Source organism: Ursus arctos, chromosome X (assembly GCF_023065955.2).
Source record: "Ursus arctos isolate Adak ecotype North America chromosome X, UrsArc2.0, whole genome shotgun sequence".
NCBI classification, from domain to species: domain Eukaryota; kingdom Metazoa; phylum Chordata; class Mammalia; order Carnivora; family Ursidae; genus Ursus; species Ursus arctos.
In genome coordinates, this window is record NC_079873.1 from 79,493,608 (window position 1) to 79,517,354 (window position 23,747).

Consider the following 23,747-nt stretch of genomic DNA (forward strand, 5'->3'; position numbering starts at 1 on the left):
GACAACAGTGCCTGGCAGACAGTAAAATAACCCAATACATGTTAACAAAATAATGAAATGTAGATGCAGGAGAAAGCAGGAAACAAAACTAAGTATCTGTCCTCTCCGACTTTTCATAAACATGTGACTTCTTCAAAGAGAGTTGGACCAGAGTGTACTTACCGTTTCACCATGTACCTTGAAAGGAAATTTTTTGTTTCTGTGTCTAAAATCCATGCCTTCTCCGTGGGAAAAAGAGAACCCTGAGAAAATGGAGATAGATGGCACCAAATGATCATAGGGGATGTGGGGGGAGTGTGGGAAACGCACTGATTTCATCGTATAGGCCAAAGCTCTCTGGACTCTTCCACACAGAGGCACTTATCCTGCCTTCTCTCTCTCTCTCTCTCTCTCTCTCTGTATATATATATATATATATATATATATATATATATATATATATATCCTGCCCCCCCCCTCTCTCTATATATATAATATATCCATCATGGGATCTTCAAGCCCTGGGGCTGGAAGTCCAGCCTCTAAGTGAACTGAAGAGAAAGCTGCATGAGTTAATGTGCACAATTACTGTAAAGAAGCTGGAGACATAGAAACATGCATACAGTCACATGCACACTGACGTGCGCGCACACACATGCACGCACGCAAGCGCTGTCAAATAAATTGTTCTAATCTGTGCCTTTACCCATGAAACCTATACTGGGAAGATATTTCCAAGGCGATGAATATAAAAGCATCATATCTATTATCAGTGCACAATCCTCTTATATTTCCAATCTTTTATTCAGTAAAGTTTTCATATTTTAAACACTACAGAAATTGAAAATAAAAATATCCTCTAACCCTCACCAGCATGCATACATTGAATTGTTTGAATTATTTTCAAAGAATTCTTTTAATGTGCTATTTTTTGCAACAGTATATGAACATATGTCTGAGTCAATAAATGTATTCCTGCACTACCATTTTGTGACTCAATTTACAGATTTTCCCATTTTACTAAGCTTTATCTCATTAACATTGTCAGATTACCAATTAATAGCTTTCATTGTTTATCGAGTATGAAACAACATATAGATGTTGATTTAGAAACTGAAATTATTCTGCCCTTCCCTTCTCTCCCACCTTCTGCTCACCGCAATACACAGTCTCTGTTAATTTATCTGTGCCTGTTTCCCAGAATTTTCCTCTGTGTGTAATGCACCTACTTACAATCACACACATACTTGTACACTCATGTTGATACATATTATTTTGCAGAGCGCAATCATATTCTACATAACACTTAACAACCTCTATTTGGCTTAATAGGATTCATTTTCATTTCATTTCATTTGTTTCTTGGGGCATATTTCCAAGTGTTTATTGGCGATCTATATGGCTTTATACGTACATTCCCCCTTGATATTATTGTCCCATCTCTACCGTTGAAGAGTATTTCATACGTTGAGGATATAAACACTGTATCTGAATAGAAGTTGTAAATAGTTTCTCAGTGCTTTCCACATGCCTTTTGATTTTTAATTTTTGCTGCACAGACGGCATTCTATACTTTGTAATGATTTCTAGCGTTTAAGAAAGTACTTTAGCACATTGTTTTAAAAAGAGCAACTGAATAATAATGCTTCGAGGAATATCAAATGTCAGCTTACAGGACAGAGTAGCGAAAAGCTTAGTCCGTGCAGTTCCAGGTTTTGAGTTCTGGAGCAGTAATTTATAAGGTTGTTTCTTAGGTCATGTTGCTTACTCTTTTAACTTTAGTTCCATTGTCTGAGTAACAGGCATAATTGTTGCTCTTGAATGAAGCTATTAGGATTACACGAGATTGAACAGGGAACAAAAACAAACCAACCAACCAACCAGCATATGATAGTTATGTCCATGTTAAAATCCTACCACTCAGGTTCCCGTTCCAAAGGGCAACAGTTCGTGCTGCTTCCTTGGGTCCAGTTCAGCATCTCAGGAATCAGCCAGTCTATGTGTCCCCATGCCAAGGCCTGTTGGCCCATGGGGCAGGATTTTGTGCCCATCATCATCTTCATGCCCAATGTCATGGCATGACACCATGTCATGGCATGACATCACCCAGTTTCCATTTCAAGGAAGTTCCCACTATGGGGACTTAAGGCCTGGAAATCCATCGTCTAAATGGGAGGCTGCCAGTTGGCCCGTTTGAGGAACATTTACATAGCTCTGTGAGTCTGAGGTTGGTCTTCTCTAAAATGGGACTTTAAGGGTGCCTTCTTCACGGATTTGTTGTAAGAAAAAAATGGAGAAACTCTCAAAGAATGTCCGGTACACAGTAGGGCTTTGATAAATGTTACTCCCAGCTCACCCTGCCCCTTCTGTCCCATAAGATAGCAGAGTTGAAACAAGACCACATCTGGAAATGTAGCGGCAAGAAGTAGCCTCAGTCCCATCTCATCATTTCCTTTTTCCCACGTGCTTTCCTGTCTCCCTATTTTCCTTCTAGCTTGACTAGAAGCAATTTCCTACTGTGCTCCAGGAAGAAGAAATAGTACGGAAGAGCACAGAATAGGAACAGGTCAGCTAGACAGAAGATGGGAGTCGTCAAACATGCTTCTCAGTTGCCTGACTCATTAACTGACCACAGGACATTGGGTGCGTCCCTTCCCCTGTGCTGGCCTCTAGCCTAACACAGAAGAACTCTCAGTTATGAACAGGGGTCAGGGGCATCGAGTGTGGGATCAGAAATGACCAGGATTTGACCCTGGGAATCATTACTCGCTGGTTGTCTGATGCTAACCAAGAGTTTTATCTGTTAATCTACTACGTGCTCTATAATTATTGGTGTCTTTTTGTGATTGTCTATTCTTATTATTCCTAACACCCATCCAAACGGTGAATAAATAGGGGTGGGGATCCCTTTGCCGGGTGTTCTTTCCCAAGAATTTCCCAAGAATCTATGATTTTAAAACTGTTGGATAAAGTGGTTGATGTACAATATGATAGAACTCTGGTATTTAATTTAATTTAACATTATTTCATATGTAATGAATTTGGCATTTCCGATCAAATTCAGTACTCAAGAGTTGGACCTCAGTCACCTAAGAGTTCATTAACAAGTACAGTTAGATCACCTCTTATACACTGTCATTTAATCACAACTTTTTTTTTTTGAAACAGCATCAGAAGAATGGGTATTAAATCTTCTTTAAATGTTTGGTAGAATTCCCCTGGGGAGTCATCCAGCCCTGGACTCTTGCCTGTTGGGAGATTTTTGGTTACTGCTCCAATTTCCTTGCTGGTTATGGGTCTGTTAGGTTTTCTACATCTCCACTTCTGGCTTCAGCTGAGATGGCTGATTAAATCCACAAGTAATCTCTTCCTGGAGTGATTTCCCAGCCATACCCTTGGTGTTCTCTCCTGAACACGCTATCTTGCCTTTTATAATATAGATAAGCTCAGAACGTTCCAAATCTTCAAGGCCCAATTCTTTTTCTTTTTTTCTTTTCTTTCTTTCTTTTTTTCTTTCTTTTTTTTTTTTTTTTTTTGCTTAACAGCTCATTGGATTTATCTCTTCTCTCACATTTTATTATAAGCAGTAAGGAGAAACCAGTCCACACACTTCAACGCTTTGCCTAGAACCCTCCTCTGCTAAATACCCAAGGTGGTTACTCACTAGGAAAAACACTACTGGTGGATTCTGGTATGATGATAATCGTAAGAATAGTTAATAATACTGCTGGCTCCCTGTGCACCCCACCGTGTTGTATGTGCTAAACCTATACTTACTCATTTCATCCTCAGCAGAGCCTATGAGGAAGAGCTATTGTTGCCTGATTTTAAACTTTGGGAAACTGAGGCACAGCGAGGGAAGGCTAGCAAATCACAAGACAGAGATCTGAACGGATTCTGTGTGGCTGCTGTGCCCCACATCTCTCCAGTGTACACTACTGCTTCTCATCTGATAAGACCCTCAACCTCACCGTTTATTAAGGCACAGCAAAAAAAAAAATAAATGAATAAATAAAATCAAACTGAAGTACAACTTTTTACCCCTAGTTTAATAGGCAGGAATTTAAAATATTGATAACAAGCATTGTGGTTTGAAATTTGGAGGGAAATTATCTTGTTATATTGAGAAAGCAGCTTCCCAGGCATCTTGCCTTCCTTACTGTCCCTCAACTACGTTCCTATTCTAAAGGTTTGATTTTTTTTTTTCTCAGTAAATCGATAGACGTTTGTTAAGCAAAGATACAGAAAAAGCTCTAAGGAGTGAGAGGGGTCCTAATAGGGTTGCCAAGGGGGGCCTTCAGGGTCGGTCTCTTGCAGAAAGCTAACCAGGGAACTTAAGTCCTTTTAACATCTCTATTGATAACACCTTCAATGGCTTACTTCCCTCTTAGGGTCTGTTTATTCTTTGTTGGTCACAGGTGATTATCATAAAGACACCCACCCCACACGACCCTCCCCACACGCCTAGGGCAGGGGGGGTCATTCTGGAGGTTTCCCTGTGGGTGGGCTAAGAATGCACTTGCTTCCCTGTCGTTTTATTTATTTATTTTTCTAAATATGTAGTTGCAAGAGCAATTGGTATTTATTTTAGGTAAAGTAGATAATATAGAAGTGAGGGGGAGAAAACATCACCCCAAAACATACAACCCAAAGACAGCCTCTGAATGTTTCATTCTACATTATATTCTTCCCGAGCGCATTATCGTCTTTCTTACACAGGTATTTATGTGTTTATGCACATATGCATGTATTTGCATATTTCTTTTTTTTTTAATTCTTTTTTTTTAAGATTTTATTTACTTATTCGACAGAGATAGAGACAGCCAGCGAGAGAGGGAACACAAGCAGGGGGAGTGGGAGAGGAAGAAGCAGGCTCATAGCGGAGGAGCCTGACGTGGGGCTCGATCCCATAACGCCGGGATCACGCCCTGAGCCGAAGGCAGACGCTTAACCGCTGTGCCACCCAGGCGCCCCTTGCATATTTCTATACACAAGGTAATAGCTCATGTTAGTTGTTTTAACCTGCGTATCGCTGTAGTTGATTGATTTATGTCCAGAACAAGATATGTCCAAACCCCAAGCCCTGAACATATGGTGAGACCTTATTTGGAAACAAGGTCTGTGCGCATGTAGTTAAGGATCTTGAGATGAAATCATCTTGGGTTTAGAGTGGTCCCTAAATCCAATGACTGTCGTCCTTAGAAACAAGAGACAGGTTTCACACACAGGGAAGAAGGCCATGTGAAGACGGGGCAGAGGTTGGAGTTATGCTGCCACAGACCACAGAAAGCCAGGAGCCACCAGACACTGGAAGAGTTGAGAATGAATTTTGCCCTAGAGCCTTCAGAGGGAGGGCGTATGGCCCTGCCTGACACCTTGATTTTGGACTTCTGTTCTTCAGAACTATGAGAGGATACATTTTTGACATCTCAAACCACAGAATTTGTGGAGATTTGTTATGGGGTCCTAGGCAACTACCACACTCAGTACACCACACCCCATATGTCATTGTGAATAATCCTCAGACAATATCCTATCTTTTCTTCATGCCTGTGGATACAGTAATGTCAATAAAGATACGCGAAATGGAACAAATACAGCTAAAATTTCTTATCACCAAGATTTTTTTAATGTATTGTCAAATTCAGTGCTCACAGCACCATTATGAGGAGGTCAGTAAAATTAATAGTCAGTATGTTGATATATTTATACAATAATCTGGACCTAGTGAGAATAAGGTGGCTTGTGGCCTTAGTGAGAGTGAGTCATTGCAATCATGAGGACAGAAGTAGTCAGATAAGGATTCAGTGGGAAGTGAAGAATGTTACCAGGGAATGTAAAAATCTCTTTCTGGAACTTTGATTTTGAAGGGGAAGAGAGAGAGTGTGAGAGAGAGAGATGAAGAGAGAGAGAGATGGAGAGACAGAGAGATGGAGAGACAGAGTGAGCGGCTTATGCCTGCATGGGAATTAGGGGTCAGAGGAGGGATTATTTTTTAATCTTCAACGCCCTGAAGTCTGAGCAAGTTTAAAAGTTAATGTGAAGGAGTTATTTTGTCTCAGATTTAACCCTTGAATTTTCCAGATTTACGCTCTTTCCTTCTTACCCTCTTATTTACACTACAAAATTAGTGAAACGCTTTTCGATGGACGGTGTGGGTTCTAAGCCCAAATATATACGTACTTATTAGTGAATGAAAGAACGGGCAATTGTATGTTGAAGAAATGCTAGTAAATCTTGGTTTTCTCCCTCTCAGGGAGACAGCAGTTGGCTGAAATTCTGGTGTGACACGGTTGGATAATGCATGATCTGAAGACTCTTGCAGTGGTGACTCCAGGACTAGTCCAGAATACTCCTGTAAAATGTATTAACCTATGGAGCAGTCCAGGAGCAGCAGTTAGGCAAACACCACAACTTGCTGCCCTGATGTGCCCTATCGTTGAGGTCACCAGGTGAGTTAAAAACAGGCCTGTCTTACTGCATCATTAATTGTTAACAGGCAAGATATGGAAGCAACCCAAGTGTCCAGCGATAGATAAATGGATAAAGAAGATGTGACATACATGTGTGGGGGTGTATTACATGTATTGTGTATACACACACACACACACACACACACACGCGCACAATGGAATATTACTCAGCCACAAAAAGAGGATGAAATCTTGCCATTCACAATAACATGGGTGGACTTAGAGGGCATTATGCTAAGTACAACAAGTCAGACAAACAGACAGATGCCATACGATTTCACTTATATTTGGAATCTGAAAAATGAAAACAAATGAACAAACAAAGCAAGAGAGAAACAGACTCATAAATACAGAGAATAAACTGGTGGTTGCCAGAGGGGAGGGGTGGGAGGATGGGCAAAATACAGGAAGAGGATTAAGAGATACAAATTGGCAGTTATAAAACAAACAAGCCCTGGGGATGAAAAGTGTGGCACAGGGAACAGAGTCAATAATATTGTAATAACTGTGTATGGTGACAGAGGGTGACTACACTTACAGCGCTGAGCATTTTGTAATGTGCATAGTTGTTGAATCACTATGTTGTACACCTAAAACTACTGTAATATTGGGTGTCACTTGCACTTCAATAAAAAACAAAGGAACAAACACACAATAAACGAATAAGCAGGCCCGTCTTCCCAGCACAGGGAGCTGGTTTGGGGTCTGCCGAGAAGCTTGATGTTGAGCATTGCTTATAAGCTTCTGATTCACCCAAGAAACCAGGGATCCTTCTGTCTTTAAGACTTTAAACGCAAGGCATATCAGAGAAATATTTGCGTCCTTCCTAAAGATATCTATATTTTCATTAGGAGAAACGATGAGAAATACCTTTTCACCATGCCTGCCTTAGCCCTGAAGCTCAGCCAGCCCCTACTGCTACGTTTCAACTTCTAAAGGGCCCTTGAAGTCCCACTACATGCCACAGACCCTGAGCAGGTTCTCTCATTTTCCCCTTGGGACAGCTGTGTGACAAAGGTCTCCTGAGTCCCACGGCACAGGTGGCAAAGCTCAGGTTCACAGAACCTACATCACCTCTCCAGATAAATGGCAGGATGGGAATGAGGTTGCATCCTTCGCCCTCTCTAGAGGACACAGAGCAGGACTGCTTTTAGAAGACGAGTGTCTAGGGTCCCTGGGTAGCGCAGTCGTTAAAGCGTCTGCCTTTGGCTCAGGGTGTGATCCTGGCGTTCCGGGATCAAGTCCCACATCGGGCTCCTCTGCTGGGAGCCTGCTTCTTCCTCTCCCACTCTCCCTGCTGTGTTCCCTCTCTCGCTGGCTGTCTCTCTGTCACATAAATAAATAAAATCTTAAAAAAAAAAAAAAGAAAGAAGATGAGTTTCTAAGGCTTGAGAATTGAGCATTTTACACTCCCCTGATCCTGTAGCACCATGGGTATTCACCCAAAAGTCCCTTTTGACAATGAAGACAAGAGTGCACATGGATGTGCACATACATTCTTCACTTCATAGGCACTCATTATATTCAATGTTATAGGAGAACAAAGTAGATTTCAAAATTGAATTACTCTGTGTCTGTGTGTGTGTGTGTGTGTGTGTGTGTGTGTGTGTGTGTGTGTGTCTATGCCTCCTCTGGCTCAATCACCCCACCTCAAAAGTGTAGCTCTATCCTCAGTTCACACAGGGGATGGATTCTGATCTCAGATTTAGAGATCCCAGAAAATGATGCACACCGAGGAATTACTGCCACGAAGCGAAACATTCCCGAAAACTCTGGCTGAAACCACTCAACCAAGATCACAAACTTCGTCTTTCCCTCCTCCTTGCGGAGACCCCTGGTCCATGCCTCGGAGCTGCAATCCCAGCTCTGGCCACCAAGTGGCATCCATCTCCATTTTTCTTTCTCAGAGGAACCCAGCGCAGTTTGCAAAGAATAAGAAAATTTTTGGAATCGTTGGTTTACTGAGATACAGATTCTGTTGGGAAAATTCATATGTGCATTAAAGCAGTTCCAATTGCTGTTGGCCCCAAATCTATATCGCGTTTTTTATCGATGTATTTCTTCCTTCCTCATTGCAGGTTGACGTGTCCACACTGTGGGGAGTCCCTCCCAGAGATCAGGGCTTTCACCCTCCACCACCCCACGCCTGTACAGGCTGCCCAGACACTGCTCCTGCTCCCCATTCTCTCTCAGACACCTCCCACCTGTCCTGCCCTGCCCTTAGCCCACCTGCCGCCTACTGCCATAGTGCACCACTGTCACCCGTGTTTCATCTTATGCATGTCCTGGGGTATAGGTGTTGTTGTTGTTGTTGTTGTTGTAGTTGTTGTTGTTTTTACAGTCTTCTTTCACACCCATCAGTTCTATCAGACAGAATTTAAAATATTCTATTCGTTGGTTCACAGGCTGGGTCTTAAGGGTAGGTGTTGTGTTTTCTTGCTCCTTGAATAAACAAACCTCTTTGCAGAGAAATTGACGGTGGAAGTACGTCGATGCCACCTGGTGACAAAAGCCTGAACTGCAGCTTGAACATCGTTGAGCAGGAAGGCGGGAGGGAGGGGCTGTGGTGAAAACCCACCCAGGCAGCTTTCAGGACATCTGGGTAGAAAGCGGGAAGAAATCAGAAAGGGAGACAAACCATGAGAGACTCTGGATTCCGGGAAACAAACTGAGGGTTACAGGGGAGGGGGGGGTAACCAGGTGATGTGTATTAAGGAGGGCAGGTGTTGTGATGAGCGCTGGGTGGGATACGCAACTAATGAATCCTTGAACACTACTACATCAAAAACTAATGGTGTACTATGTGCTGGCTAACTGAACATAACAAAAAATTAAAAACGAATACATTTCGCTATATAAAAGAAATAGGCGACACCCTGGACAGCATGAAATATGAGGACTTAGGAGAGATTAGAACATTCAGAGCCCTGGTGGCTTCAGGACACAATGGGAGAAAGCTCTAGTGAAATGCAGGTTACCTTACTGAGCAGGCATTAACAAAGCAGTTTCCCCAATTTGCCCAGCTTCTCCTAACTTCCTACACCCTGCTGTGAACTATGATTTTAATTATAGGCAACTCAAATAAATGTGAAGATTAAAGGTGATACAATTTAGAGTACCACTTGCATACATCACTTTTCTGAACATTAACATCCTACCCTCCAGATTATCTGTCCCAGAAGAATCACCTGCTCAGACTGAGCCCCTACCTGCCGGCTTGAAAAATAATCAATTCAGAAGGTCCCCATACCCAGGTACCTTCACTGCAGGGGCAGGATTTCATTTCTGCCATCACTGACCTCCTCATCATCATTACCTCATCATGATCATGATCACTATCATCACCATCATTATTATCACCAAGAGGGGTTGTTGAGTGAGTGTCCCACTTGTGGGATCTAGATACAGCCGGGGGAGGCCCCTGCCATCATCACTCATCTGTCCACACTGTTTAGGGTTGAGCTGACCATCAACACAGCTGACTCAGGGGCGCCTGGGTGGCTCAGTCGGTTAAGCATCTGCCTTCGGCTCAGGTCATGATCCGGGGGTCCAGGGACCGAGCCCTCCGTCGGGCTCTCTGCTCAGTGGGGAGCCTGCTACTCCTCCTCTCTCTGCCTGCCTCTCTGCCTACTTGTGCGTGCTCTCTCTCTCTCTCTCTCTCCCTCCCTCACTCTCTCTGTCCAATAAATAAATAAAATCTTTAAAAAAGACACGCACATAGCTGACTCAGGGTCTTCAGGCCCCCTGACGCCTTGATACAAAGAGGAAACTCTGCCTCACCACTGGTTGCCCAGCCTCAGTGGACCATCCATGGAAGCACCACAAGCGTTCATACGGAGCAGTGCTAGGTCCTTGCTCTTGGAGGGACATGTAGATCTCTGACCTCATTTCTGTGTGGGAGAAATCTCCCTTCCTCTCCTTCCCTGTGCCCTCGGAAGCCTTCCCCGCCATAACAGGTACAAATAGTCCAATGCTTACCGTAAGTTTAAGTTTTCTTGTGGAGGGGGCAGGATTTCCTTCTTTTCTTTTTATTGAAGTATGGTCGACACATGATGTTACATTAGTTTCACGTGTACCACATAGTGATTCACAAGTCTGTACCTTACGCTATGCTGACCACAAGGATAGCTACCATCTGTCACCGTACAATGCTATTACAATATCACTGGTTATATTCCCCATGCTGTACCTTCCACCCCTGTGGCTTATTCATTCCATAACTGGAAGCATGCACCTCTCACTCCCCTTCACCCACTTGCCCATCCCCCCACCGTCTCTGCCCTGGCAACCATCAGTTTGTTCTCTGTATTTATGAGTCTGTTTCTGCATTGTGTTTGTTTCCTCGTTTGCTTTGTTTTTTAGATTCTGCATGTAAGTGAAATCACATGGTAGTTGACTTTCTCTGACTTACTTCACTTAGCATACTATCCTCTGGTCCATCCACGTTGTTGCAAATGGCAAGACCTCATCCTTTTTTATGGGTGAGTAATAATTCTATATAGACAGATAGATATAGATATGATACAGATACAGATGATACAGATATAGCTGATGATATAGATGATATAGATAGATAGATACCACAACTTCTTTACAAAGGATGGAAGAAACACAGGCTTCAGGCAGCTTCTGCTCTCAGCCCTGACCCAATCCTCCCTGGAGGCAAGGGAAAGGGGCACCAAGCCTGGCTTCCTGCTGCAGGGAGGGTAAGCACAGAGAGACCAGAGATTAACCACCTCAGCAGTAGGTACCCTGATACGTTTTCTAAAGATCTGTCACCAGCAACTAATGGTGCCAAGGCTTCCGGGTCCCATCCATGGAAGTGGGGGTGCTGAGCAACTTCTTCGCCATCCATCTGTGTACTCAGGAGCATGTGACTTAGAGTCACAGACATCCATGAAGAGGGGGCAGTAATACCTCACTACCAAGGCTGTCTTGAGGATTAAATCTGGCCACTAACATGAAGAACGTTCCACTGGGTGTGGTGATGCAATCTGCTCCATAAGCATTAGCTATATTTCCTCGCTAGAGCAAGAAATGTATGGGGCACCTCACCTGCCCCTTTAGCCAGGGCCCCCTTAGGCAGATGGCAGGTCAGAATCACCCTGGTATCATTTTCCTAAAGCCTCACCTGAACTTCCCTTTTTGGTGGAAATAGGACGTCTGTATCAAACGCCATTCGCGTTATTAAGCCATGATAATACGGGCCTCGGAAAATGGATGTGCCCGTTTGGCACCGATGTGTACGCTCGCGTCTGTTTCCCCTTTATTCCACCAACACCAGGTATGACCAGCTTTGTCTTTATTGCCAGGCTGATCTCATTTTCCCCAGCCCTGCCCTGTTGGGAGCGTCATCTCCAATGGTCATTAACTCACAGGTTCTTCCCCCCGGGCGTTTCCCGATTTAGCAAATAAAAACAAAGGACACCAAATTGAATTTCAATTCCAGATAAACAGTCACATTGCATGTGACACACTTAGACTAAAAATTGTCCGTTAGTTCTCTGGAATTCAAATATAACTGGCTATCCTGATTCTATCTGGCAACCCTGTACAGGGAGAGTTCTGTAAGGAGAACCAAGGTGCTCTGGTGAACGGCCCCAACTGAGCCCCCAGGCGACAACCAGCACCAACCATCCATGTGAGTGAGCTCTCCCGGACGGCACGCACTACCCCTGAGTGGAGCCTCCAGATGACTGTAGCCCCAGGTGACAGAAACCGCTTGGAACACAAAAACACCCATCTGAGCGCAGTCAACACACCGACTCCTGAGAGATGATAAATGACCATTGTTTGGGGGACTTTGTTAAGCAGGAATATATATCCAAGACATGTGTTTTGGGTGTACGTTTCCTCTTTCTCTGTGGTCAGTAATCACCGGATAAAATAGGGATTTGCTGATCATTGAAGGCTTTGTAGAACTTCGTTTCAGTTTTGGCTACGGTCTGCAGGTGGGTTTATGTGTGGGTATCGTTTTCTGAACATCTCTTCAGTTCCTTCCTGAGGGGATTCCCAGAGGAGATTTCCATGGTATATGAATTTTCACCCCACTCTTGGAATTTTGAACCTAACCCCAATCCCCCTTCGTAAGATGAGTTTCCACTGCGATCTCCTGTGTTGAGGAGCTGAGAGTCTGTTGCTACAGTTGGCTCCACGAACCACATGGAATGCCATATCTTCAGAACATCCCTTGGTGAGTATGCGATCAGAACAAGGGCTATTTATTCACTTTGAAATGCGATTCTCAAGGATTGTTTCCTGGTACACTCTCCTGCCGCAGGGATAGCCTTTGGCAAGGAAGGTACTTTCTTCAAGCACATACAGACAGGGCTCCTTCACCAGAGAGCAGGGAGATCTGCATTGCAGTCTTTGGCCTTTGTGACTACCTCATGCAGCGCTGCTGGGTGGCCAAGTCAGTATAATTCTGGGGTTCATGAAAAGGAAGCCCAGTTGCCTGCATATCTAAGCCACTTTCTGCAATATCACCTTTATAAGCAATGGAGTCGATGCATTGTTCTTTTCACTCTTTTGTCCTACTTCTTAGTTGGTTCAGAGCTCAGATGGGGAGAAGAAGTGTGCTTTGGGAGACCCTTCAAGACAAAAGAATCTTTTAAACCTTTAAGTTTTTATTTTAATTCCGGTACAGTTAACGTACGGTGCCGTATTAGTTTCACGTGTACAATACAGTGATTCGACAACTCCATACGTCACCCGGTGAGCATCACTGACAAGTGCACTCCTTAATCCCCATCACCTATCTCACCCATCACCCCCACCCACCTCCCCTCTGGTAGTCATCAGTTTGTTCTCTATAGTCAAGAGTCTGTTTCTTGGTTAAGACAAAAGCATTTTGAAACAGACCATAGGTATAGTTGAGGGGCCAGCAAGACACAGAAAACAGGAGAAGAGCTGTGATTCTATTACCCACCCCTGAGAGCAGAGCAAACCGGTGCTCTATAAAGACAGCTTGCTACAAGAATTTTGAAGGGAGAGGGCCTGGGATGTGGGTTTCCCACTGCAAAGTCACAAATGAGGTAAGTGATTCCCACACTAGAGAAGAAGTGGATTATAAAGACTGTAGAGCTGCTTTCATCATGGGTGTCCCTCCACATGGAAGACAATACCAGGAATGGAGGATAAGAATTTCCACCACAATGGAATATTACTCAGCCATCAAAAAGAATGATTTCACAACATTTGCAGCAACATGGACGGGACTGGAGGAGATAATGCTAAGCGAAATAAGTCAAGCAGAGAAAGACAATTATCATATGGTTTCACTCACTTATGGAACATAAGAAGTAGGAAGATCGGTAGAAGAAGAAAGGGAAGAAGGAAGGGGGGGTAAACAGAAGGGGGAATGAGCCATGAGAGACTATGGACTCTGGGAAACAAACTGAGGGCTTTAGAGGGGAGGGGGGTGGGGGATCGGGATAGGCTGGTGATGGGTAGTAAGGAGGGCACATATTGCATGGTGCACTGGGTGTTATACGCAAGTAATGAATCATCGAACTTTACATCAAAAACTTGGGATGTACTGTATGGTGACTAACATAACATAATAAAAAATTAAAAAAAAAAAAAAGAATTTCCACCACAGAGACTGTTGTATGGTTCAGAAAGTAGGTTTCTGCCTATTGAATAATTGTATCATTCTAGGGCTGCTGCCCTGAAGCACCTCTGAATGTTTCTTTAAATGACATTTTTCTGTGTTCCTAGGTCATTCCATCATGTGATTATAAACAATCTCTTGGTTTTCTGCCACAGAGACTGCTTCACATGGCCTTGATTTCACATGCTCACCCTCCTAGGGCTAGCTCATCTCCAAGAACCCTGGGGCACCTCCCTGGGTTTCTGTGTACTGATAATTCTCCCCTCCTGTCTCACTGTAAACCAGTTGCCCAGGTCCCAGGCTAGAGCCTCTAATTGCCATGCTTTCTCATGTGGTGTCCTGAAGAGTTATGGTGTTTTCCTTTCAAGGGAAAGCGGGGCGGGGAAGGGGGGGGTACGTGGGGGGGGGTAAGGAGGGCTGCAAATACGTTTCCGCTGTAAAGGACCAGCCTGCATCACGGTTGCCATAGAAACCCAACATCAATGTGGTGACCCCTGACGACTTTTCTGTAGAAGCAGACAGAGCCTTTCCAGAAGAGCAGGTCCCACCTTCAGGTGTTTGGGACTCCGCTGAGGGCGTGGGTCCCGCAGTGGGGGCTGAACTGCCCTGGGGTGTGGGGAGACAAAGGCATCCAGATCCAAGTCGCCTCTTTCCCGCTTTGGGGACTGGTGACCTGGCTGTCTTGTAGGTAAAGCCACTGGGGTCTCCCGTTGACCCCAGTGAGTGTGGGTCCTGCCCCAGAGGTGCCTGGAGCTGCTTTCCTTCTAAAGCCAGCAGGCACTAGAGGTATTACAGCTAACGACCTTCTCTGAGCCCCAGCTTCCTCCTCTGTACAATGGGGATGAGAATGCTTCACCACAAGATCCCCGAGAACAGTCAGTGATACAAATGAGCAAGCCCATTGCCCTGTGCTTACTGCCGGATCGTGAATGCCTGTATGAATTCAGGACGCCTGTTACTGTTTTCAACTTTGTTGTCGGAGGAGGGAGGAAGAAGAAAGGAGAAGTAAAAGGCGCTGTGAGAAGTCCATTATAACATGAAGTTGTATTGATCAGGACCCAACTGAATCAGTGTCATTGTCACTAACCTAGAGCCTAGCATGGTGCTGGGCACATAGTTACTTACACCAGTAAAGCACGGTGATTGCTGGATCCATCTCTCTCTGCGCAGCTCTTCCTGCTGGTGGCTGAGCTCATATCAGGTGCCCCAAGGAGGCAGGTTCTGAGAATCTGTGGCCTGATGGCTGCAGAACCATCTGCTCCAGATTCAAGGGCAGCAGTCTTCAGGAGACCCCAACACTTCACTCTCCTGGTGGAATATGACGTCTGGCACGAGTGAGTGCATAGACCTGAACAAATGCAGGCTGTGCAATAGCTCCTGTGAGGTTCACGAGCTAGCCCAAACGTAGAGATGCTACTTTGGTCTTCATCATGGGAGAAGAGGTTTAGCAGGTGGAATTTCTTTCCATCAGCAGCTATGGGCTATGTAGTAGGCCTGACGCCCATCATGGAAATGCCCTACTTGTGCAAAAGCAATGAATTCTATAGCCTGAGGAAAGAAATTGCCTAATGTGCATTTACGATAAATTTACATATATTTTGCTGGATGTGCAAATAATAACCAGTGATTCCCATGTGTCTCTCAGATAGGTCTTGAAATAAGCATTTGGATAGATTGTTTTTCTAGCCATTTGTGATTGTAGCATGGATTCTTCCCTGCTCACCACGTTTTTATCCATTGTATAATGAAACATTTTAAATGCCAGAGTTTCCCAGTGTTAGTTTAAAATGTCAGTTACAAGAATCTAGTATTTTCAAAAATAATAATTACTCTAGAGCTCGCCCTATTATAATGATACTCAGCCATGTTCCCTAAAATAACCAGGTATTCTAAAATGTCACGATTATTTCCCAAGAAACAATAATTTTCAGTTCTGTACTGCAGAAGAACATGTGCATCAACTCTCATTAAATATTTCTGTGTACCCCATTGCAAATGATAACTTCTATTTTGGTCGTATGTGGTGCAGACCAATTTGGTAAGACGTAGTGTGGAGGTGTTAATACGACAAGAACGTATTAATGGGAATCACGCTCCTGGTTAATTTAACCGCATTAAAGACTTGGAAATATTCAAATATATTCCAAATGCTTTACTGGCATATGATTGACATGCAATGCCCTACACGCGTTTGAAGTACCTTCTTTAATAAAGTTTCCCATACGTATGCATCGTGAAACCAATACTGCAGTCGAGATAGTAAACATACCCATCACCCCAAAAAGCTTCCCCATGACCATCTGTAATCTCCTCACCCACCCTCCTCTGGCCTCCAGCTCCCTCCCCTGGACCTCTCCCTGGTCCCAGGCAACCACTGAACTTCTGTCACCATCAATTTCTTTTTCTTTTTTAATAACTTAATGTCAATAAAATTGTACAGAATGTGCTCTTGTTTTCTGGCTTCTTTCATTCAGCCTATTTGTAGATCTATCCTTTTGTTGCATGTGCGGATAGTTCCTTTTTGTTGCTGAATGATAGTCCATTATATGTATATATCACAACTCGTTTCAACCGTTCGCCTGGTGATGGACATGTGGGTTGTTTTCAGCTTGAAGCTCTTTTCAGTAAAACTGGTATGAACATTTGTGTGCAAATCTTTACATGGACACATGCTTTCTTTCTGTAGGGTAAATACTTGGGGGCTCAATGGCTGGGTCATATGGTAGATGTAAGATGAACAAGGTAAGAAGCTACCAAACTAACTCCAAAGCGGTTGTATCCTTTTTCATTCCCACCGGCAGTGTATGAAGGTTCCATCCTCCACGATGCTTAGTATGGTCAGTATTTTTAATGTTGGTCATTCTCACAGGGCTGTGGTGATAGTTAACTGTAGTTTTAATTTACATTTCCTTACTAACTAATGATGTTGACCATCTTCTCATGGGCCTATTTGCCATTTGTATAATTTTTTGGGTGAAGTATTTGTTCAAATTGTTTGCCCATTTATTTATTGGAGGGTCTCTTATTGACTCTTGAGGGATTTTCCATATTTTGGATACAGGTCCTTTATCAGATAAATGATTTACAAATACTCTTCTCCCAGTCAGTGGCTTGTCTCTTCATTCTCTCAACAGTGTCTTTGGAAGAACAGACGTTTGTTGTTGTTGTTGTTGTTGTTGTTGTTGTTGTTGTTGTTGTTGTTTTGTGGGGTTTTTTTCCATTTTGAGGCAGTCCAACTTATCAATTTGTTCATTTATGTATTGCGGTTTCAGTGTGGCATCTAATAAATCTTCACCTAAGCCAAGGTCACAAGGATTTTCTCCCATGGTTTCCTCTTCTGTGTTTTCTACTATGTTTTATAGCTTTAGGTCTTATACTGAGATCTATGATCCATTTTCAGTAGGCTTTTGTATATGGCGTGATCATATGGATCACGGTTTCTATTTGTTTTTATAGACTACATCTTTTTGCCATTTCTACATGAATTTTAGATTCAGCTGTAAATTTTCAAAAAAAATACTGATAAAGTACACTAGGATTTTGATTTGGATTGTGTTGAATCTATAGGTGAGTGTGGGGATTTTTCATCCTAACAATTTTCATCTTAGCAATACTGAGCTTTCCAACCCAAGGATATGGAAAAATGTCCCAGAGGCGATCTTTAGGTCATCTACAGAAAAATCAGCCACTAAAAGAAAGTACTTATAGAACTTTCCACTTGATAGGTGTGATTAGAATTGAGTTTGTTGAATTCTGGGTGTTTTCTTCATTACCCTTCTGTGAATCCACTTCAATGAATTCCTGGGAACTTGGACAGTGAAAAAGAGGGTGGGACAGAGCATGCATGTATTTGGGTCTGTATGCACATTCGTAAGTATGTTTTTTGCATGTATGTATGTGTATGTCGGTAAAGCGGCTAGGAGGATCTATTTTGAGAAATAGGTGGGGTTAATCACTGCACATCATGCCTGTGCTATACAGATCGTAATACATACGAGCAATGAAAACAAAGTGATGGTGGCTTATTGTTTTTCCAGCGCTCCTGGGCAGGCATGGCTGTCGTGGTGACTGTGCCTGCCGTGGGATTTAGTGCTGACTGAGCTTCCATTCAGGCCTCTTGCCTGAATCACTTGTTACTGTGATAGTGGTCAAATGTTGCTTTTCTAATTCTGTCATTCCTTCTAGATTTATTTGTTGGCATTTGACTGTATGGTAGACTTTCCCTTCTCCTCTAAGGCTTACTGAGCTATGCGTTTATTCAAGTAGTTATGTCAGTATGACCCATAGACTCCTATTTGTCCCAAAGTGTTAGCATCTGTGACTCTAACTATGTATTTTGATGCTCAAATTGGGCAGCTCTTCAAGTTGGCCTCTGTGTCCGTTCGACGCCTGCCTGGACTTCTTTGAATATGTACTTTGCTCTCTGAGCCTGCCTATTTCTCCCTGTGTAGAGAGGAAGTAATGATGCCACCTCAGAGGATTACTTTGAGGATGTGAAGTGAGAAAGTCTGAGAAATAACAACTCTGCAATGTGTGGCTTCTAGAAAGCCCTCGGCAAATATTATTAGGTGCCCCTCCCCAGCTTTGGCGCCTTCATTCTGTCAATGTGATGCCTCTGATATTAACACCCTACCAGGACTGCTAGAGAGACTACTTGGACATGGAACAGCAAGCAGGGATGAGCCCACATTTCCATGATGTGAGAGCTTCGGTGTCACTGCTGTGTGCAGGAGGGGGCTGTGGGATGGAGCTGGGGAGGAGCACAGTGTCACTGCACAGCTTCCAGTGACCTGAGTGGGGACAGGCAAGCACATCCTCGCCCCTTTCCCCTGCCTTTCGTGTGCTCTCCCTTCCTCTCCCTTCCTTCTCTATTCCATGTGCTCTCTGATCCCCTGCCTCTCCCTTCTAGTGGAACAGCAGAGAAGTGTGTGGACTCTGAGCCCCAGAAACAGGAAGCAATAGAGAAGAACCAGGTGCGATGCCCAGTGTGCTAGAAAAGTTGCTGGAGCAAGAGTGACGAGATCAGGATCCCATCATTGGGGCGCTTTAGTTAAGTCATGACCCTTCCACCAGCCTCATCTGTACAACAAGATAACAATACCCAATGTTCCAACCACTCAGGCATATTGTGGACTTTAAGTGTGATCCCCTGTGGGAAAGGAATCTGTGGTCATAGGTGGGAGGGAAAGACCGGTGCCCTTTTGAGTAATTATACTAACAGACACTCCCCAGATACCACAGAACTCTGCATGGTAGCCATCACATTACCGCCACACAAATGTCAGCTGTTTAGGTCAGGATTTCTCCAAGTGTGGTTCTCAGACCACTTCATTAATCACCAGAGAGCGTTAAATCGCAAGATTCCTGGGCCCACCCTAAGTCTGCTGAATCAAAAACAGGGAGGTGGAATGGGAAGTGTCTACATTTTGAGTGATCTCTATAGTTGTTTCTGGTGCCCCTCCAAGTCTGAAATGTACTACTGTGGATCTGCAACAAACACTCATTAAAAATTTGAATTCTTTGATGTTAATTTCCTTGTCAACTTCTCCCGCCCTTCTTTCCGTTCTAAATACCTGTGTCTTCTCCAGTGTGTCTCATAGGTATCAATTCCTTCTTGTAAGTAATATATAGTCAGTGATTTATATGTGAGGCACTGAACAAGAAACAGGGGACACAGCACAGAGAACAAGATAGGAAAGGTTCCAGGAACTTTCGTTCCAGTTTGGGAACACTGACAATAAGCAGAAAAATCAAGAAGTGGGGAAATTCCATATGGGGATTTGTGCCTTAAGAAAAACGAACACATGAATAACATAGAAAATGACTGGTCAGGGATGACTATAAATGGAGTTGTCAATGAGGCTCTTTCTCAGGAAGTGCCTTTGAGCTGAGTCCTGAACAATGAGAAAAAGCCGGGCCCAGGCAGGCCTTTTTGTGTACACACAGCATTGTGTGTGAGTACCAGTTGTTCCAGGAGCAGACAAAAACCACAGGGGGCTGGAGCTTGGCAGACACAGTGCAGACGGTAGGAGATGAAGTGGAATGGGAAGGCAGGAGCCAATCCAGTGACTGTAAGGAGAAGTAAGGTATTCACACTTACGCGGTTTATAAGTGGCAGAACTAGGGTTTAGACCTAGTCTACCTTCAGAGCCCACATTCCTAACCAGTACACTTAGCAAGAAGAAAAAGACATGTGTTGAACTATGTCAACCCATGGTGGTTCATATTAGGCCGGGATCTCTTGGCACTCTAAAAAAAACCCCAACAAACAAAATTAACTCCCTGCGGTGACTCACAGAATCTGTTGAAAACTCAACATAGTTTTTTGGGTGAAAACTATGCTTCAGAAGCATTTTGCCATGTGCTAGGTGGTGATTATTTAATAAAAACAGCAAGGGTAATAATTATAAAAATAGAAGAGTTAATAACCATCTCAGTTAATACGCATTAGACAACTTGGCTGTTAAGATAATTCCTTGGACTTCCATGGTGAATTTTTTTTTCCCTTTTATTAACTCAGAGTGCCTTTCCAGATGGGATTCACACTTCCCTATGCCTGCAGCCTCCCTAGTTGGCAGACAGGGCTGGCCTGATCCCCTTTGGCAAGTGTGGTCCGATGGAGTGTCGTCTAGAATTAGTGGGTTAGGTCTGCCACTGTGGCCAGGCATGTCTCCTGTCATGCACTCAGCTGCCGGTCCATCAGACATAGCATCAGCTTTGTTTCTACGTTTAGTAAGTCACTTTTCAAGGGCTCAGAGGATGCATATTTGTCTGAGGTTACCCTGCAGGTCCTATAAGAAGACACTGTATTAGTCAGCATTCCCCAGAGAAATAGAGCCCATAGGATGTGTTGTGTGTGTATGTGTAGATAGATACATAGATAATATATAGAGACCACAGATAGATGATAGATAGAGATAGAGATAGACAGATAGATAGATACAGGTATAGACAGATTCGAAGAAATTGGCTCACACAATTATGGAGGTGGAAGGCCGTCTGCTGCCTACCCAGTTCATCCTTGCTCGAGGGAGGTCAATCTTTTGTTCTCTTCAGTCTTTCAACCATCAGTGGATGAGGCCCACCCACATTATGATCTATGCAAAGTCATCAATTTAAACGTTATTCTCATTCAAAAATACTGACAGAAACATCCACAATAATGTCTGAGCAAATACCTGGGTACTGTGGAAAGTCAGGCTGACACTTATAATAACCATCATAGATGCTAAGTACCTTAAAATAAAAGGAAAGGAAGTGCTGATTTTCCTCTCTCTCTCCATCCATCTAGAATAAACACTTTCCAGCTGTATGACACAGCTAATAGCACAACAACCAGGTAAGGAACTAGGCCACCTCCACCCATGAAGATCCCTCTTTCAGAAAGCCCTGGGTAACCTAGATAACTGAGCCCTTGAGTGACCCCACTTCTCCCTTCCCATGTCCTAATTCCTGCTGTTATGCTTTAAATTAGCCAATAAAGACTCAGCCCACAAGACCCTAAACACCCCGGTCTCAAACCCTAATAAAGGCACATCCCAGGTCCATACTTGCTCTCTCTCTCTCTCTCTCTCTCTCTCTCTTTCTCTCTGCTCCCCCAACAATCACATTCTGTGTACCCTCGGGTGTTGCATGTACCATCCCAGATCTGTGAGTAATAAATCTTGTTCCTCAAAGTTCCCTGGTGGTCTTTTGCTAAAGCACATCCTGCAATAATAATGCAATCATAATAAACCACAAGGAAGAACCACAAGGGCCAGTCCAGCCACAAGATTGGCCCCTGTGGGGGAAATGTCTCTGGGGTCCATGAGTAATATGGGTGCAGACGAGTGCCTCAGGCATTCCTAGCCACTATCAATAGGCTGGCCCTTGCGGTATCGACAGCGATAGCATCACTATCAATAGGCTGGGACTGACACAGCAGTAGAGTACTGCATTGTGTGGCTATTTCACAACCTATGTATGTGGCATGGGATTTGGGTATTTTCCCTATTAGGACTTATTATGATAATGGGGCTCTGAACATTCTCGTACATATCCTTTGGGTGGACATTTCTTTCCTTTCTCTCGGGCAGGTACCAAAGAGTGGCATTTCCAAGTCATAAGGTGTGTGCATGTTGAGTTCAGAAGATACTGAGAAGCAGTTTTTCAAAGTGTTTGTTCTAACCTGCATTCTCACCAGCAGCGTGTGAGAGCTGCCCTGCTCCACATCCTCGCCAACACTTGGTATTTTCCATCTTTTTTCGTTTTTGTTGTTTTGGTGGTATCCCATTGTGGTGTTAATTTCAATTTCTCTGTTTTCATTTCTCTTAAACTTAACTCCTTCTGAAGTGTTTAGTCTCTTTCAGTCCTTTTTAGAACCTTCCAATTCATTTACTTAAGAAACTGGATCTTTGTCCTGTGGAGTTTGCGTTCTGGATTTTGCCAATCGTAACCTTATTGTGTTTATTACATTCCTATGGCTTCCCTCTTTCCTTTAAAGCACTAATTAGGGGCGCCTGGGTGGCTCAGTCAGTTGAGCGGCTGCCTTCGGTTCAGGTCATGATCCCAGAGTCCTGGGATCGAGTCCCGTGTCAGGCTCCTTGCCCACTGAGCAAGGAGCCTGCTTCTCCCTCTGCCTGCAGCTTCCCCTGCTTGTGCTCTCTCTCTCTCTCTCTCTCTCTCTGACAAATAAATAAATAAATAAAATCTTTAAAAAATAAATAAAGCACTAATTAGATTTAGAGGCTTGCTCAGATTTGGGTCTTTGGGAAAGAGTACCTCAGATGTGGTGGTGGACTTCTCATAGCCTTACACCAGGAGCCTAGTAGTGTCTGGTTATTTCTCTTCCTCTGATGATGACATTGATCACTGGGCTCAGTTGTTGTCAGCCTGATCCAGCCAGTACAAAATCTTCCATCTGCTTTTCACTTCACATTTTTCACAGCCTCTGATGGTTGTTGCCTAGAACTGCATTTCAGTAAGGTTACAAAAGTGTGATGTACTACTTCTTTGATTTCTTCTGCATGTTCCGCTATAAAAGAAACTTCTCCTCATCGACTATTAGGTTATGCTTAAGTAGAGTAAGCACGGGAGGGTAAGGTGAATGCTTAGTTCTTTTGCAATATTTCCACTGTCTAAAATAATGAGTTGTTTCCCTAGGATCCTCAGAGGTGACAATGAGTTGGCTTTGTTGTTGTTGTTGTTGTTCTTCTTCTTCTTCCTGTTTTTTTAGATTCTCATCATGAATTCGGGGATGTTCCTGTATTTGATGTGTTTTAGTGTATTGTAGTCATTAATGTTTTCAATAATTGCTCTATCGTTGGCCAGTGGGAGCCCCTTCAGGTTGGCTTCTGACTCTTTTTGCTTTCTGGTATGAGAGTTCAGTCCACACTCACCTGGAACAACCCCAACCTAGACCTGGAATCAGCATTTAGTGGGAAATGTGCTTGGAGGATTCAGTCTGGGGACTAGAGTTGCTCATTGCTACTGGGTTGGGTCATTGTTTCTTGCCTTTTCCAGTGCATGGAGTCTGTGAATCTGTGTTTTGTTTTTTAGAGAATATACATCATCGGCTTGGATGCTGGGCTGCTCCTCTGTCCCTTTATAGGCAAGCATCTTTATCATCTTGAGTTTTAACCATATAGTTTTTTTTTAATACAAGGAAATGTATCTCGTGTGTTTTCGTTTTCCACACCCTTCCT

General features: G+C 43.6%; 1 protein-coding gene across 1 annotated transcript in view; it reads right to left on the bottom strand.

The window, feature by feature from the left end:
* The window catches only part of NXF3 (nuclear RNA export factor 3), a 60,279-nt gene extending 48,648 nt beyond the window's left edge, over nucleotides 1–11,631 (bottom strand). The window contains exons 1-3 of the mRNA XM_048213802.1: nucleotides 11,584–11,631; nucleotides 11,204–11,307; nucleotides 8,910–9,050 (exon numbers count right to left, since the gene is read on the bottom strand). Of these exons, the coding sequence (XP_048069759.1) occupies nucleotides 8,910–9,050; nucleotides 11,204–11,307; nucleotides 11,584–11,631 (293 nt within the window). The remainder of the gene's footprint in view (nucleotides 1–8,909; nucleotides 9,051–11,203; nucleotides 11,308–11,583) is intronic.
* Between the last annotated feature and the right edge of the window lie 12,116 nt (nucleotides 11,632–23,747).